Source organism: Hippocampus bargibanti, linkage group LG07, assembly GCF_051943395.1.
Source record: "Hippocampus bargibanti isolate YZ-2025 linkage group LG07, ASM5194339v1, whole genome shotgun sequence".
Classification (NCBI taxonomy): domain Eukaryota; kingdom Metazoa; phylum Chordata; class Actinopteri; order Syngnathiformes; family Syngnathidae; genus Hippocampus; species Hippocampus bargibanti.
Window position 1 is genome coordinate 15066242 of NC_142740.1, and position 17292 is coordinate 15083533.

A 17292-nucleotide genomic window follows, 5' to 3' on the forward strand; every position below is an offset into this window, starting at 1 on the left:
ACCAGGTTGGATAGGATCAGGAATGAGAATATCAGAGGGACAACTCATATTAGAAGCTGTGGAGGGAATGTCAGAGAGGCCGGACTGAGATGGTTTGGACATGTCCAGAGGAGAGAGAGTGACTATATCGGGAGAAGGATGCTGAGCCTTGGACTGCCAGGCAGGAGACCGAGAGGAAGACCTCAGAGGATGTTTATGGATGTTGTCAAAGAGGGCATGAAGGTAGCTGGTGTGAAAGAAGTGGGTGCACAAAATTGGGTTAGGTGGAAGGCACTGAAAGCCGAAAGAAGGAAAAGAAGTTCGGGTTTCAAAGAAGGTTTTAAACTCAATGTAGGGCTTCAAAGTAGGCTTTTATAAAGGGATAACATGTCAAAGTCGGGGTTAAAAAGTAGGATATACAAATGTAATATGAAAACATGTAGTCGTAGAAAAAAAAATACATTTTTATGATGTAATGTAATATATTAATGATAAACGGAATCGAAAATGAATGACAAATGACATATTCGGCGCAATGGCCCCTTCCTGCATGGATTCATCCCGTGACTTTTTTACAAGCTACCAAATGGCCAACATAGCTGTCATTCAAACAAGTCCTAAACCGATTCGTGTTCACGTGCTGCATATGATGACGCATCCGTTTTCCTGCTTGAGGGCGGAGTTTGTCTATTGGGCAATATTTGGAAAAGTAACATCCAGACGCCAATCTCCGCGGGGAGAAAATGGGAAACCGAGACGATGAATACGATTATTTATTCAAAGGTAAGGCCTCCGGGGGACGGACGAACGGCAACTCTCGACGTTGGCGATCGTTATTAGCCCGTGACATAAGGAAGTGACACAATACAACAGTAAAGCTAAAGTTAGCTCCCGAGGGAACAGAAACGTACACATTTCCCAAGGTTCGAAAAAGCATTCCAAAAGAAGTTCCCATGTATTTCGTTGCCATAATGTTAATGGATCATAGTTTGTCTAAAATTGCCGTTGAGAGGGCGAACTCAAGCGATCCGGGAAACTGAAAAGTAGCTATCATGGAGTCGAATGACGTCACAAACCTTGCAACACTGGTTGTGGGAAAGTATTAAAAAAAACATCTTTCAAAAGGAAGGCTTTTGGTGTTCCGCTTAGTCTGCTTTTTCACATCTCTTTATATGTTAAATAATTTGAGCAAGATTTTTTTGTGTTTAACAAACTATGAAGACATGTCAAAACTTGTGGGAACCTCAGTATAAAACCATCGCCATCTATCTCACAACCGTATATTGTTTGGTTGCGTCAAGTTGTGCTGATCGGAGACTCCGGAGTGGGCAAGAGCAACCTGCTGTCACGCTTCACCAGAAACGAATTCAACCTGGAGAGCAAAAGTACCATCGGAGTAGAGTTCGCCACCCGCAGCCTGCAGGTGGACGGCAAGACCATCAAGGCTCAGATTTGGGATACGGCTGGACAGGAACGCTACCGAGCCATCACCTCGGCGTGAGTGTCCTTCCTCCTCGCCAGACTGCGTTTTTTTTATACGAGCGAATGAGCTGACCTTATTTTCTCTCTTAGATACTATCGGGGCGCGGTGGGCGCTCTGCTAGTTTATGACATCGCCAAGCACCTGACGTACGAGAACGTGGAGCGCTGGCTGAAGGAGCTGAGGGACCACGCCGACAACAACATCGTCATCATGCTGGTGGGGAACAAGAGCGACCTGCGACATCTCCGGGCCGTGCCCACCGACGAGGCACGGGCCTTTTCTGGTAAAATTAGTTCATTCTTCAGCTCTACTCAACTCTCCATGGGAAGATGTTTAGCTAACTTGCTTGACTGTGGGAAATTCAGATAATGGATAAATTTGACCGCTAACTGGTGGTGGAAGTCACACGTCACCCTAGTTTGAAGGTGACCTGATTTAATGGTTTTTTTAAAGACTTTTTTTTGTGAAACTGTTTTGTGATTGTAAAGTGTCATTGAGAGCTTTGAAAGGCGCATATAAATAAAATGTATTATTATGATGATGATGATTATTATTATTATTTTAACGCTCACAGAGACAGAAATTATTTTTATTAACAATTTTTATTTACAGAAAAAAAGACTCATGTCGTGAAAAACAAAGTTTGGAGCTTGACTCAAAATGTCCTGAAAAATATTCAATGTGGTACAATTCTCAGTGCTGTTCTTTACGTGGCAGAAAAAAACACTCTGTCCTTCATCGAGACTTCTGCCTTGGATTCCACAAACGTGGAAGAAGCCTTCAAGAACATTCTCACGGGTAAAAAGGAGAGCAATGTTTTTTTTTTTGTCAACATTTATTTATTATTATTTATTTATTTATTTTAATGTTATGTAATGTGTTGGCAGAAATTTACCGCATCGTGTCCCAGAAGCAAATATCGGACAAATCAGCACACGACGACTCGCCGGGCAACAACGTGGTTGACATCAGTGTGCCACCCACCACCGATGGACCGAGGGGCAACAAAATGGCATGCTGCCAGAGCTTGTGAACGTGTTTTTTTTTGTTGTTAAAGTCCCTTCTTCTTTACGCGTCACTTTGGCTTCATTCCCAATTCCCATTGACCCAGTCGCATCAAGAGCGATGGCGAGGGGGTGCGAAGCCTTTCTCAACATCCCAGACTTTGGAAGTGTGGATTTCTATTTCACCTGGCTCGGAGCAGACATGATGCCCGGAAGCAGAGCGGCCATGACTGTCTTGACTCCCAAATATTAAAGCCATCTTTTTTTTATGCACACACCAAAGCAAGATAACATGAAAGAAATCATGAACAGCTGCATTTCAAGATTCTATAAATCAAATTAATGTTGCAAAAAGCTTCCAATCAACCAGCTGACACACTTTTACATGTCCAATCATTTCACTGTTTGTTTGTTTTTTTTTTACATTGCCGACATCCGCTAACATTTCAAAGATAAAATGATTCACACCAGTATTGACAAACATCCCGTATTTTACCAATGCAGGGAAGGATGTGCCTGAATTGTGTGTATGTCAGATATTACTTGGAAATTGCTGATGCGTCAATAAAGCCAATGACAAATGTCGTGTGCGTCAGTCAGCGTTTCCCAGCAACAACGTTGGGAGTGGTATTCTACAAAAGTGACGTCGATTACAGGAACTAGTGCCTGTTCGCGTGACACAAAAACATTTTGTCAACATCTAATTATTTATTGTCTAATTCGCTAGCTTCCGATACTTGATCGAGACTTAGTGTGGATTTAGTGGGCATACACTTCTATCTTTGACAGCTTCCGAGTGGTTAGGATGCTACATTGGAGTGAAGAACATCAATTCACATGTTGGTCAGTTATATTTTTTTCAACCCTTCAGGGACAGAGGTGACTACAGTGGACAGTGAATCAGATTATCGCGTGATAGATTATGTGTGCATCAAACTTCATAAAAAAATTAATAATTTGAAGTAGAATTCCGTCTTCTGGAAAGTGGATTTTTAATAGTGATACATTTTTTAATCAGAGGAATTGAAGAACTCATACACAAACAAGGAACAATGTGAAAGTTTCAAAGTGGAGTGAGTTTGACACGTCTGATGCTTTTCATTTGAGGAAGTGCGTATTACAGCAGGTCAAAACTATTTCTAATATTGATTCATGTTCCTATCATCCATCCATTTTCCGTACCGCTTATTACTCATTAGGGTCGCGGGGGGGGGGGGGGGGGGTGCTGGAGCCTATCTCAGCTGTCTTCCGGCACGAAGCGGGGGACACCCTGAATTGGTTGCCAGCCAATAGCAGGACGGCTATCAGTTACGGTTAAAACATTGAGGTCAATCAAGTGATAATCATCAAGAATAAGTCTTCCACGTGAAGTGGGAGGATGTTCAGTAATCCACACTTGGTGGATAAACGTTCTGATTCAATATTTGGGCAGTACGATGTCAAAGGTCCCCAAATGGATCTATTTGATGCTCACTCTTTAGTTTACAACTTAATTTAAGTAAAATGCTTTTAAATTCAATGTTTTCCGAAAAAAAACGCACGAATTATAAAAAGATATTACCCCCCAATAAAAAAACTAAATGGACTATGCCATTTTGTATTTTTTTCAGAAACAAAATACCAAGTATGTAGTGATTATTTTTTATTGATAAAAAACATAGCAGGGATATAAATTAATGATCTGTTTAACAATACACGAATTTTAGTGGTGTTTAAAGCAAAAACAAGTCAAAATGCGATATGGGTCATTTAAAGATGGTGGTGCTCGGCGATTCCTCGGGGTCAAACCTCCAGTACGGGGCGGTTCGTCTATGGCTCCTCTCTTAGGGCGTGTTGACGTCATCCAAAGAGTCACGTGGTCCGGTTTAATAACGCCGTATTTTGCCTTCTGGTCGGCAATTTTGACAAGCATCCGAGGGAGAATTTTGTTGGCTACCCCCAGCTGAGCTAAGTGGAAGTCAATCGGGCTGCACCATTGTCGAGCTCGCTCGCACTCTGTTCAGGTCGTTTTCCAGCCAAACTGTGCATTAAAGGGTGTCTGAAACAAATAAAGATGCCGTCATAAGTTGTCATCACTTCAATATTAAGTGGTAAGTTGTCTTAATTAGTTTGCTCGGTGCTTTTTTTTGTTTCCATTTGTTTTTGTTTTTTTAACACTTGATAGCCGTCTAATTCCTGGATGAGCAATTGTATGTAAATCTAATGAAACCCTGTGTGTGTGTTTGGCAATGGCAAAGGTGATACGCCCCGTTTCACCTCTACTGTAGGTGATAGTCGATACCAAATTGACGCAGATAGTTTACTTTACGAGTTTATGAAAGTGTCTCGTAAAACAAGTTTCTTACTTTTGTTTTCTTTTTTGTCGGGTTTACGTCTTTTTTTCTTAATCCCCATTGTGCGAATAAATAACAGGAATTTGCTTTGGCCAACGACTTTAATGCTAAAGTCGTTGGCGTATAATTATTTAAGGAAGAAATGTGATTCCCCCCTCCCCCATTCCTATCATGACTTTAATAGTAATTTTCCAAACGCTACATTACAATTGACTGTCACAACTTTCTCGCAATATTCTGACTTTTCTCTGACTGATGTCATTTCTGATAACTATTTTTGCCCCACAACTTTCTTCTTCAAAATGTTACTCTGAGTTATTTCTAATACATGACACGTTGCGACTGCTTTTTCAGTATCAGAATCAGAAAGCCTTGAATAGTCCCACAATTTTTTTAATCTTTTGACTCTTTTTGTATGAAATGTAATTTTTTCCACCTTTTTTTCCACTTTTGACTGTATCCCCGGCTATTGTTTCTACCAAATAACAGCAAGTCTAGAAGTATAGTTTTTCTTGCTGCTTTCTAGCAAAATACAGTGAGGCCTCAACTTACGAAATTAATTGGTTCCCAGACAGAGTGTGTAAGGCGAAAAGTGTGTATCTAAAAAAATTTCCCATAGGAAACCATTAAAGTGGGAATAATCCGTTCCCAGGTTTCAATAAAATATACTTTTCAACTAAATAAGCCTTAAAACCACACAACATACCTTATTATATGTATAATAAATGTGCTATTGTATTGTAATGAAGGAAATACACTGCATTGTATCATAAAGTCACTTTATTTACATTTGTGATGGTCATTGATGGCTTGCTGGAATGGCTTTGGAGGTCGAAGGTCAAAGGGAATCGCTGTTTGGAAAGAGAGGCGCATTACATGAGGACTGTAATTAAAGAAATAAACTGCTGTAAAATAAAGTTTTATTTACCTTTTTGATGGTCGTTGATGGCTGATGGAAGGAGTCACCTTCCATAAGGACTGTTGGTAACTTCTGGTGCTGTTCGGTCGTGTGCTTCCGCTGAAGATCACTCCGCCAGCCGTGGTGGGTGTGTATTATGAAAATAGTGCTTATTATAAGGTTTAATTTTCAGAAATTTAACGTTTGTAAGACGAAAAGTTTGTAAGATAAGGTGTTTGTAAGTTGAGGTCTGACTGTATGTATTTTTGAAATTACATTTTTATTTCACTATTTATTTCACTAAAAACTGACATTTGATGAATGGTCGCTAGACTTTTTATACCTACCTAATTTATAACACCAACATATTGAGTGGTTAAACTGTTGTTTTTTTTGTCACCATCTGCCATGCTTTAAAAAACATATTTAAATCCCCAGTGTTAGATGTTTTTTTTTTTCAACAAAACGGGACACATTTATCTTATCTTTTATGTGGGGGGTTATCACAGCGCCGCCAGCTGTTTATCTGTGGCCTGCACTGCACCTCACGCCGCAGCTGATGTCATGCCGAGCTCTTGTCAATTGTCGCAGCACCAAGCACACCTCATGGCACTTCCGTTGGACCCGAGTGAATTACCACACGTTGACAAAGACTCCCAGATCATGCCATGATATTGCCATGACTTGAACACGTTTGTTTTTCATTTGCAGAAACTGAAACACCGTAATCCAAACTTGACGCGACTCCCTTTAAACATGACGACGGGCGGTTGCTGCCACCAGGCCGACGCCCTTTGTCAATGTGCAAAAGACACCGACGTTGAAACGAGCGTGGAGGAAGAAGGAGGCAGCAATGGTGGCGAAAGCAGCGCGTGGCCGGCGCACTGCTCAGGACAGGTCACAATAGTTGACAGAGACTCGCCGTCATCTGTCATCAAAACTCTGCCAAGGTTTGTTTAAGTACCAAAACGCACATTGCGGTTTATTAATCGTCTAACGTTCATTAGTTACATTTGAACATTCTTACAGTCCTATTGGTGTGAAAATGAATGCAGATACAATATTTATTTATTTATTTATATACAGTCACTCCCCTACTTACGAACATTTGAGTTACGAACAATGGTACATACGAAAATTTTTGCGGGTATGTCGAAAAATGTTTGGACAGAGATGCTGTGAGTTAGATTTTGTATTGCGAAGTTAAACTTCATATTATTTATCTTATTACATACATGTACATACTGTGTGTCTCTCTCTTCCCTCTCTAAGATATGTAGTATTCTTTCTAGTTGTACATATCTTTATAGAGCATATATATTGTATTAAATGTTTATTTTTCAGTACAAACCAATACAGGTTACTTATATAAACCTTAAACATACTTATATAAGCCTTAAAGGACAACCGACGTCACTTCTTTGTTTCCTTACTGACATCAGAAAAACATTTTATAGCATCTAAAATACCCAAAACACGCAGTATGATATTTTTATTCAAATGCAAAACACCAATAAAAATGACTTAAAGTGTCCAAAATCTGCAAAAAATTGAGCTGCGAATTGGGCATTTTCAGAAAGTCCCGCCCCCAGTTCGTGACGTCTTGCATTGCTTGAGAATCAAAACAATGGCTTCAGATTCGGAGAATATGCTTTCTTGTTACACCTTCAGTTATGAATATGATTCAAATAGTTCTGAAGAGGAAAGCATTAATGTTTGCAATTGATTGAAGAATTATTCCATGCCATTTTGAGGCAACATTTGGGGAGAAATGATCACCAGAAAAGAGGTAAAAAATGGCGACCTCCTGTGGCCACCTCCGTTTCCACAGGCGGATAAATTCCTTATATGGAGCTTGGACACCCTCTTCTGGCGGCTTTTGTGTGCAACACAAGGTTTTCAGACCAAACAAGTACAACAAAATACATTGACGTGATGCAAGGACTGCATCACGTGATGTGTCTTTTTTTCGGTCCGGGGGTGTCCTTTAGTGACGTCACGTACGGACTCGTCACCAACTCAAAAACAAGACTTCCTGAATATTCAGCGCGAGTCTTAAAACGTAAAATATCGTAATATATGCGGTGGAATCTTTGTAAAATCCGCTCAGTAGAAGTCATTTGAAGCTGTTTTACAAATTATGGACGCAACTTGTCTGGAGACGTCGATTGTCCTTTAAAGCAGTCAGCTTTTGAAAAAAAATCCAAGGCTTTTAGGTGCGTCTTATCGTGCGGAAAATACGCTAGTTCCCCCTTGCAATGTCCTTTTGAGTGATTGCTGCGCGATTGTGTGCAGCGACGGTCCCATTTGTCGCATCTGCCACGAGGGAGGTTACCCTGAAGTCCTGCTGTCCCCGTGCGACTGCACCGGAACGTTGGCCACGGTGCACAAGAGCTGCCTGGAACTCTGGCTGTCCTCCTCCAACACCAACTGCTGCGAGCTGTGCCACGCCCATTTCAGCATCCAACGCAGACTGCGGCCTTTCACGCAGGTAAATGCTCAGTCGGGGACTGAAAAAAATCAAATCAAATACTGTAGTGATGTCATTTATCCGTCGTCTGATAACAATTGACGAAACTTCACGTGAAGATGATACATTTGAACGCCGCACACAGTGGCTGCGAGATCCGGGCTCATACGAGGAGAGGAGGTTGGTGTTCTGCGACATCGTCTGCTTCCTGTTTGTGACGCCATTGGCCTCCATTTCGGGCTGGTTGTGCCTGAAGGGCGTCAAGGACGATCTTCAACTTGGCAGCCTGCTGCAAAATACGGGGCTCATCTCGCTCACCCTCGTCCTCTTCACCATCTACAGCCTCTGGACTATGGTAATCACCATCCTCATCCTCACTACGCTCACTTTCACACTGGACATGACCCTTGCATATTTGGATTGAGGTATTTACCTATTCATAGATTATTTTTAGTTATTGCCAATTTATTATTATTATTATTATTATTATTATTATTATTATTAATAATAATAATACATTTCATTTATAAGCACCTTTCAAAACTCAAGGACACTTTACAGTCACTAGTTATTTTTTCTGCGGGTGAGCAGCGGCAGCCACGCGCGCCAACGCTCACTCATTATTTATGTATTTATTGATTTTGTTATTTATTTAATTCAGTAGTTATTTTTTTTTTTTTCATACATGTATTTATCGATGAATTTGTCCATTTAATTATGTATTTAATTGTATGTTTTTTATTTATTCATGCATTTGTTTGTTTATTTGCTTAAGTGGTTATTTGTTTATTTGTTGTTCATGGTTTTTTATCAATTTACATATTTATTTGTCCATTTAATTAGTTATTTATTCATTTATTTGTTTGTTTAATTAAGTAGTTATTTATGCATTTATTTTTTTATACATGTATTTATTTGCCTATTTTATTATTTATCTAATTGTATTTTTTTTTTTAATTCGTTGATTAGTTTGTTTTTTAAGTAGTTATGTATGTATTTGTTTATTTGTGTATATATTTATTAATGTACATATTTATTTGTTCATTCATTTATTTATTTATTCATATGTTTATTTGTTCATTTATTCATTGCTCATTTATTTATTTGTTTATTTATTTATTTATTTATTTATTTATTGCTCAGTTTTCCATAAATCAATTTGACTTTTTTTTTTTTATCCCTGGGGCATTTCCAATCCCCTTTGTTCAAAAACAGAAATGTATTTGAACTCGGGCAACAGTTATGAATTCTCCTCATGACAATGCGGTGTGTGCATGTATGTGCAGGTGTGCCTCCGTTTCCACTGTAAGCTGTACTCCGAGTGGAGAAGAAAGGACCAGCCAGTGCGGCTGATCATCCCCAAAGCCAAGAAAGCCGCTTCTTCCCGGCATTCCTTGCTTTCCGCCACCAGCGTCCGCATGTCGTCTGACGATAATCTCGTATGAGAGTAGAGAATGCTTTCCTTGTTTTTTGTTGTTGGTTTTTTTTTTAGTTCACTTGCGAGGTTGACTTTGACACGCAAAAGTAGAACACTGTGGACAGTCAACGCAGGGCAAGCGAACACGTTGAACACATTCGAGGCTGCTTGAAGGTCCGGAAGCCTTCAAATGTGAAAATAAATGTTCTATTTTTAAGACTTAAAATGGCAAAACATTGGCCGTTTTGAGCATTCTGTTGTGGATTCCATCAAGATTTCTTCCAAGATTTGAAACTCCTCATTGAAGAACGAGAGACGGATAATGCAAAGTTGCACCAAAGCTGAGTTGTTTTTTTCCCCACAGTGGCAAAGTATGATGACCTGACCGTCATAAAAAGACACTTTAAGGCGGTGCTCTATTTTGCATGTGTTCAACCAAATCTTTTTTCTAGGCGAGTCTGTTGTGAGTAAAACTAGAATTGTTTTTTTAAGGGTTCCTTTTTTCCCAATCAATTCTGCACAGATCCTCTTGCTGCACAACTTCCTTTGGGACACGGTTGAGTTGTGTTTATTTGTCATCAAATTGTATTTAATTAGCCAAAGACCTGAAACACTATCGGTGACAACAATAGTTAAGAGCTTGCCCTAGTAGTTTATGCTTGCCCTTCATTTTATAGTAGTGTGTTTGATTTATTATTTATTTGAAGGAAAAAATGTTCTGGCTGGTTTTATTTATATTGTTGAATTGGTATTAAAACACTGATAATGTTCACTTTGTCTGGAAAAGTTGGTCCGATTAACCCCACCCGACCAAAGCCACTTTGGTGCATAATCAGCATTGACGTGAAAGTGAGAACGAGAGCAACACTGACATTTTTTTACCCCTGCGTCTTTTGACAATACTTAAAGGACAACTGACATCACTTTTGTTCCTTAACTGACATCAGAAAAACGTTTTATAGCATCTAAAATACCCAAAACACACAGTATGATATGTTTATTCCAATGCAAAACACCAATAAAAATGACTTGGTGTCCAAAATCTGCAAAAAAATTGAGCTGGGAATTGGGCATTTTCAGAAAGTCCCGCCCCCCGTTCGTGACGTCACGCTAGGACATCTTTCTTGCCTTGCTCTAGAATCAAAACAATGGCTTCATATTCGGAGAATATGCTTTCTTGTTACACTTCCACTACATGAATATGATTCAAATAGTTCTGAAGAGGAAAGCATACATGTTTGCAATCGATTAAAGAATTTATTCCGTGCCATTTTGAGGCAACATTGGGGGGAAATGTATCACCCAAAAAGAGGCAGAAAATGGTGTCCAAGCTCCTGTGATGAATTAATCAGCCCGTTTCCACAGGCTGATAAATTCCTTGCATCGCCCTCTTCTGGCGGCTTTTTGGTGCAACACGAGGTTTCCAGACCAAACAAGTACAGCAAGATACATTGACTTCTTTTTTTCGGTCCGGGGCGTTCCTTTAGTGACGGACTCGTCACCAACTCAAAAACAAGACTTCCGGAATATTCAGTGCGAGTCTTAAAACGTAAAATATAGCTATATGCGGTGGAATCGTATTAAAATACGCTCAGTAGAAGTCATTTGAAGCCCTTTTACAAATTAAGGACACAACTTGTCCGGAGACGTCGGTTGTCCTTTAAGCAAAATGCTCTTTTAATCGTTTTGTTTGTGTTTTGATCATCACCTTTAAAAGGGGACGGGTGGGATTGTTAAACGGGGTGGGTTTAGCAGTTTTGCCATCTTAAGAGGGATTTGCTTACGCGTCTGTTTAGTGTTTGTCCAAGAGTGATGAGATTCCTCCAATTGTTTGTATCCGGAGTCGGGGAACCTTTTTCAGATGCGAAAATATTTACATCTGATAAGCTGTTGTGATAAATGTTATTGTCAGTTGCCAGGGCTATCATTTGTTTTGAAAATTACTATTATAGTAAGACACTTGGACTCGTGCATCAAATATTTTTCGTTCTTGGTGGCAGGGAGGTAACTACTGTTATCTTTTTTTATAATATATATTTTTTGAAGAATACATTTTATACATTTTTAAATCTCGTAACCCCGAATGTGCCTTCACATACTCCAATTCAAGAACCAACCAAATCACTCCTTTAGATAAGAGAATTCTGAGTGTTTTGGTAAACATGCTAACTTGGAGGAAAAAAAACGTACAAAAAACTTTAAATAAACTATTGAAAAAATTCTTCCAAACGTCAGAAGAAGAGTTGGAAGTGATTAATTTTAGAATTCTTAAACTATTGTATGATTCAGTGGAAATGGCGGGTATATTGTCATTGGTTCGTTGCCATGACAACAAAAATATAATTTATTTGGTCTTGTTCTGTAAAAGTGTTTAACATTTCAATGCGAACCTTTATGTGTATTTTTCTTAAATGGTCTTTAATACTTTGTTTTGTCATTCTTACTTCCGCTTCCGTGTCATGTGTTTTGATGTACGAGAGAAATCTGTCGAGACAGAACGAGAGTAACTGCTAGAGAGAGAGAAAGACAGTCTAAAGTCTATGTCAAAGTTTATCTGCTTTGAGTCAAGGTGCACAGGGAGTGTTATTAATTTGCTTATTTACTGTATGTCTTGTCGAACCAATTGTAATGTTAATTGTCGATTTTAAATGTCCTTTATAGTTTTCACGGTGTTCCAAGTGTTCCACAATAAACATTGTGACATCAGTACCAAGCGTCAACCTTGACCGGGCTACATACATTCAGTATTTAAATTGTTTATTTTTTTGTCATTTTGCTTTCCTAAAGACAGTTTCTATATAATTTGTTGTAATTTTGTAAGATATTTTACAAAGGGTTCGGTCGTGGAAGCTGAAGCCTATCAAAGCTATCTTTGGTTAGTGAGCTTGGATCGAATACAGAATCGCTTTACTAAAAAAAACGTATGTACTGTATGTGAATGTAAATTTGTATTTTATGAACTGCCATTTTTTTACCAAATATTTCTTACAATCCCTAAACCTCAGGCACATTTACACCAATCCATTTTAAGTTCACTTGACGTTTTAAAATAATACATCAGGTTTTGAATGTTTATGGTGTTTTGGTGTGTTGCCTTTTTTTAATTGTGTAATATATCTCATTTAAAAATAATGTATATAAATAGCATATTTGTCTTGTGACTAAATCTTCGTTAAAAAGTTTGGCATCAAGCGTGATTGACTTGGATTTTGACAATTTTATTGTAAACAATCAGTCTTGAAAACGTAATGAACAAAAAGCGACAACTCGAAGCAAGAAGCGTTCAATAAATACATTATGAGAATATTGATAAACATATTTGGCAAGACGCAAAAGGACTCGGGGAGGGAGCCACTAATACTGCTTGACTGCCATTCGAATGCTTAAATGCTCGGTGACGGACGTTCAGTCGAAATTTGTGTTTGTTCGATGACAGGAGGAAAACATAAAAATAAAGTGCTCGTCCCAAGCGACCTCAAAGCAGAGGATGAGAATGAAGGTCAATGATAATTGATAAAGGTCACAGGTTCTGACAACACTGCACCCTGGGCCCCTTATGGCCATCGCTGGTGGGCGGCACGCTGATGTCCACCACATTGTTGCTCGGCGATTCGTCGTGGGCGGAGCGCTCGGCCATCTGCTTCTGGGAGACAATGCGGTAGATTTCTACAATCGAAAAAAAAAAGGAAATTAAATAGATTTGTGTCTCCATTGGAATGAGAAAATCATGCAATGAACTGTTCGTAGAAAATAGACAGAATATAAGTTATCATATTTAAAAGTTTCATGCTGTTCTATGCTTAGTTGGACACAAGGCCCACAATGGAAGCACAGAAAATCTGGGGTCAATCTGAGGTGAACAGACACAGCCTGTTAAACTGTCATCCTCACGTAAGAAATCTAGCCATGGGAGAAATTTAGGACTTGTTAAACTCCTACACAGGAAGAGCTCATTAGCCAGGTTACAAATCTATCAGTTCATGGTAAGACAACCCATTAAAATGTCTGTGTTCTGTTGGTTTATGGATGTTGGTGCTTGGGAGGTCCAGGGGCCGCTATTCAAATCAGGAAGACTATATTTTACTCATGTAACACTTCAATTTGCATATATTCTCAATTAATAGCTTGGCAGAGAGCTCCAGAGGTTGGGCGTCGGTCATGAATGGCTCCGTCCCCTGCTGGCAGTAAAAGACAATCTTCCTGTGTTGGAGCCTTTGTTCACAGTGTCTGAACAAACATCTGCGACAAAGGTGAAGCCAAACATTTACTCATTTCTTTTTTTATTCGGCTGCAAATGTTCTGAATTGCAAAGAAGAGCGAGTGGGAGTTTTTGAGGTAAGTAATCTATTATTTTTAAGCTATATTTTTTTTTGTAAGTTAGTTTACCTTTTTTATGTATCTTAGATTTTCCAAAATCAATGTCAGGAGTGTTAATGAAAATGAACACATTTCATGAGGCATGCTGTTGATTTATTTATTTATGCATTATTTTTTTATTTGTTAAATTTGTATTTATACTTATTTTTTATTTGTTTATTTATTTACTTATTTGCTTATTTATTTACTCATGTATTTATTTTTAATAATAATAATAATAATAAGAATAAGAATAATTTCTTGAGAGTTGTTTGTTCTGTAGCCACGTGGGGACATAAGCCAGTGTCTTCTTGTGCCGGTCCCAAGACCGGATAAATACAGAGGGTTGTGTCAGGAAGGGCATCCGACGTAAAAGCTTGGCCCAAACAAACAAACAAACAAACAAACAAACAAACAAACAAACAAAGTCATTTGAAGCCATTTTACAAATTATGGACACAACTTGTCCGGAGACGTCGGTTGTCCTTTAAAGACAGGACAATTTTTCATAATGGTTTTGCATTTCAAAAGCACATCAAATGTGTGTGTTACATAATTTAAAAATCGTAATTTTTCAGTGGATTTTCACTAGCCGTTAGTGATAGCCAGTGAGGTTCAGCAAAATAGAAGGATGAGAAAATGTTGAGCTATTATGAATAAATTGGAGTTTTGCGTTTGCCTACCTGTTAATATGTTCTTGAAGGCCTCTTCAACATTTGTAGAGTCCAGCGCTGATGTCTCAATAAACGACAGCGTATTCTTTTCTAACCAAGAAGAATATTCAAAGTCATCAATTAATTTCCAACTATATTGACAATTTTTAGGGTGAGGCAAGAAGTTACAAGTTTACCGGCAAAGGCCCGCGCCTCGTCGGTGGGCACGGCCCGGAGATGTCGCAGGTCGCTCTTGTTCCCCACCAGCATGATGACGATGTTGTTGTCGGCGTGGTCCCTCAGCTCCTTCAGCCAGCGCTCCACGTTCTCGTACGTCAGGTGCTTGGCGATGTCGTACACCAGCAGAGCGCCCACCGCGCCGCGGTAGTACCTAAGATAGGAAATACGGTTAGCGCCTTCGCTCTTATTCAAAACAGAGGGGAGGAAGGACACTCACGCCGAGGTGATGGCTCTGTAGCGTTCCTGTCCGGCCGTGTCCCAAATTTGAGCCTTGATGGTCTTGTTGTCCACCTGCAGGCTGCGGGTGGCGAACTCCACCCCGATGGTGCTTTTGCTCTCCAAGTTAAACTCATTTCTGGTGAAGCGTGACAACAAGTTGCTCTTGCCCACCCCCGAGTCTCCGATCAGCACAACTGCAAAAGTAAAATTAAACAATACTTCAGTTATGTCAAGTTGGGGGTGGGGGGTGCTTTGGCGCCTTCCGGTGGCGTCTTGGTGACAAGGAACCATGGTGGATTGAGACCAGGAACTTCATTTAACTTTAACTTCTTTATTAAACTTTATTTTCTTTATTTTTCTTTATTTTTATTATTGATTATTATTAATTTATTATTATATTTATTATTATTATATTATTTATTTTAACTTCTTTATTTAACTTTATTTAACATTTAACTTCATTTAATGGGGCTAACCCTTTGTCAAACACACACGCACACGTGAAAAAATATACTGTTATGATACAGTTAATAAATATTAAACCACTAACTCGAGTCAGAAAGCTTGGTGTCAGGTTGTTGACCCAAAACACCTAAAAATGGCTAAGTGCAAAGCCGATTCTCTGATGTGGCACAGTGTTGCACATCTGTGTAAGGAGCTGAAAAACTTGTCAGTTGCAGTTTTCTCACAAGTCCGCTAACAATGCTGCAACAGCCCCAATGAAATCGTTTGATTGAATCCCTCAAAAGATTGTGCAGCAGTCTTAAGAGGGGACCTCTTTTATTCGTGTTTCGGTTTATTTTTAAGTTAATCAGCATCAATCTAAAATCAAGCTAATAAAACTAAAACGAATAGGACTTTAGTTCTATTTTTGAAAGTACATTTTGGTGCAGAACCATTTAAAACCAATATTAGATTTTTATTGGGTCATTTTGTCAGTGTCACATTATTCCTGGAGGGGTGCAATTTGATTGTTTTAACACCTGAAATCGTTTTGCACTTGAAGTGTTCTGTTAAAAAAAACAAGTGGAAATCTCCCTGCAGCTTTTTTTCCACCTTAAGCAACACAGTTGTTGTCAGTCGTAAATCACAAAATTATCCAATTTGTCATTGCTGTTGAGAGGCTACGGTGATGTTCTAATCCCATGGGGCTGGTTCCACATTGGGTTGGGAAATGAAGAAACGAATAATGTTGAGCGAATTTGAAGTGTTCGCATTTAGCTGGCTGGGCCATATAACAACATTTAGCGTTAAACGCGAAAATATGAACGACACACAGTACCTCAATGCAAAGACAGTGACCTAATTAGTTAGGGGTCGTGTATGTAATGTTAGAACGAGATGACATGTCTGACAATAGTATTAAAGAGATCGTAAAAAACCGGTTTGGCTATAAATCATTAGCTTGCACCACTAGCAGTTGCCTGATGCTTGTTAGCACGCTTGCTAATCGCCTGATGTCGCTGTTCGAGCCACGTAAAAAACAGTTCTTTTGTGTGTTTGATTTTACCTTTGAATAAGAAGTCATATTCATCATCCCTGTTCGCCATACTGTCATTGATGGACTGTCAGTCAGTCACTCTGTCTTTCAGTCAATTGCGCAAGGAGCTAACAATGTGACGTCAATGTTTCCTCACCAACCGGAAGCAAGAGCTGACACATTGTCACATGACATGCCTGGCGAAGTTGGAAGAGCGTTATTGTACATTATCAATTATCATGTTTGTTTTGTCCAAGCTTTTACGTCGGATGCCCTTCCTGACACAACCCTCTGTATTTATCCGGGCTTGGGACCGGCACAAGAAGACACTGGCTTATGTCCCCACGTGGCTACAGAACAAACAACTCTATGAACTTAAGATGAAGACGCTCAGGAAAAGTCTCCCAAACACAAAATGGGCATCGGCACAGCAACATTCGAAAAAGCTAAACTACACTCACCATTTGATGACAATGCTATGATTTTAGAGTGAAATGGGCATCTCTAATAATAATACACTACTACTACTAGTACTACTACTACTACTACTACTACTAATAATAATAATAATACATTTCATTTATAAGTGCCTTTCAAAACTCTCAAAGACACTACAGTCACAGGATAAAGTTTTTCTGTGGATGAGCAGCGGCAGCCAGACGTGGCAGCATTCAACAAAATAAAAAAATGCACATTGAAATAAAAAAAAACATTGTGAAATGAAAATTAAGAACAACGTTAAGAAGAAAATATCAACATG

At 39.1% G+C, this 17292-nt stretch overlaps 3 protein-coding genes across 4 annotated transcripts; 2 read left to right on the top strand and 1 right to left on the bottom strand.

Moving 5' to 3' along the window:
• The first annotated feature begins 637 nt into the window (after positions 1 to 637).
• Positions 638 to 3050, top strand: LOC148895543 (ras-related protein Rab-11B). Of its 2 annotated transcripts, none has more exons than XM_089001476.1 (5): positions 638 to 762; positions 1281 to 1476; positions 1552 to 1745; positions 2180 to 2260; positions 2350 to 3050. In XM_089001476.1, the coding sequence occupies exons 1-5, from the start codon at positions 723 to 725 to the stop codon at positions 2493 to 2495; spliced, it is 657 nt and encodes a 218-aa protein (XP_088857602.1). In that variant the 5' UTR covers positions 638 to 722; the 3' UTR covers positions 2496 to 3050. The 2 variants fall into 2 exon arrangements, with proteins under 2 accessions (XP_088857602.1, XP_088857601.1); XM_089001475.1 differs by having other exon boundaries at positions 2180 to 2258; positions 2345 to 3050.
• A 1296-nt stretch (positions 3051 to 4346) lies between these two features.
• LOC148895544 (E3 ubiquitin-protein ligase MARCHF2-like) lies at positions 4347 to 11295 on the top strand. Its single transcript, XM_089000392.1, has 5 exons — positions 4347 to 4556; positions 6409 to 6647; positions 7993 to 8188; positions 8313 to 8522; positions 9454 to 11295. Exons 2-5 carry the CDS (start codon positions 6454 to 6456, stop codon positions 9610 to 9612), a joined length of 759 nt encoding a protein of 252 aa, XP_088856518.1. The 5' UTR covers positions 4347 to 4556; positions 6409 to 6453; the 3' UTR covers positions 9613 to 11295.
• A 1491-nt stretch (positions 11296 to 12786) lies between these two features.
• On the bottom strand, positions 12787 to 16717 carry LOC148895545 (ras-related protein Rab-11B-like). The gene is made up of 5 exons (XM_089000393.1): positions 16563 to 16717; positions 15051 to 15246; positions 14791 to 14984; positions 14624 to 14704; positions 12787 to 13250 (listed from the first exon to the last, which is right to left on the bottom strand). The coding sequence occupies exons 1-5, from the start codon at positions 16600 to 16602 to the stop codon at positions 13105 to 13107; spliced, it is 657 nt and encodes a 218-aa protein (XP_088856519.1). The 5' UTR covers positions 16603 to 16717; the 3' UTR covers positions 12787 to 13104.
• Between the last annotated feature and the right edge of the window lie 575 nt (positions 16718 to 17292).

What these genes read in the sequence shown, in the direction of transcription:
- LOC148895543 (XM_089001475.1), top strand. Translation starts at nt 723, where the DNA reads ATGGGAAACCGAGACGATGAATACGATTATTTATTCAAAG. An exon ending in ATACGATTATTTATTCAAAG is followed by an intron (nt 763 to 1,280) that starts GTAAGGCCTCCG and finishes GGTTGCGTCAAG; the next exon opens with TTGTGCTGATCGGAGACTCC. An exon ending in CGAGGCACGGGCCTTTTCTG is followed by an intron (nt 1,746 to 2,179) that starts GTAAAATTAGTT and finishes TTTACGTGGCAG; the next exon opens with AAAAAAACACTCTGTCCTTC.
- LOC148895545 (XM_089000393.1), bottom strand. Translation starts at nt 16,602, where the DNA reads ATGGCGAACAGGGATGATGAATATGACTTCTTATTCAAAG. An exon ending in CGAGGCGCGGGCCTTTGCCG is followed by an intron (nt 14,705 to 14,790) that starts GTAAACTTGTAA and finishes CTTCTTGGTTAG; the next exon opens with AAAAGAATACGCTGTCGTTT. An exon ending in CTTCAAGAACATATTAACAG is followed by an intron (nt 13,251 to 14,623) that starts GTAGGCAAACGC and finishes TTTCGATTGTAG; the next exon opens with AAATCTACCGCATTGTCTCC.
- LOC148895544 (XM_089000392.1), top strand. Translation starts at nt 6,454, where the DNA reads ATGACGACGGGCGGTTGCTGCCACCAGGCCGACGCCCTTTGTCAATGT. An exon ending in GTCATCAAAACTCTGCCAAG is followed by an intron (nt 6,648 to 7,992) that starts GTTTGTTTAAGT and finishes GATTGTGTGCAG; the next exon opens with CGACGGTCCCATTTGTCGCA. An exon ending in GACTGCGGCCTTTCACGCAG is followed by an intron (nt 8,189 to 8,312) that starts GTAAATGCTCAG and finishes CGCCGCACACAG; the next exon opens with TGGCTGCGAGATCCGGGCTC.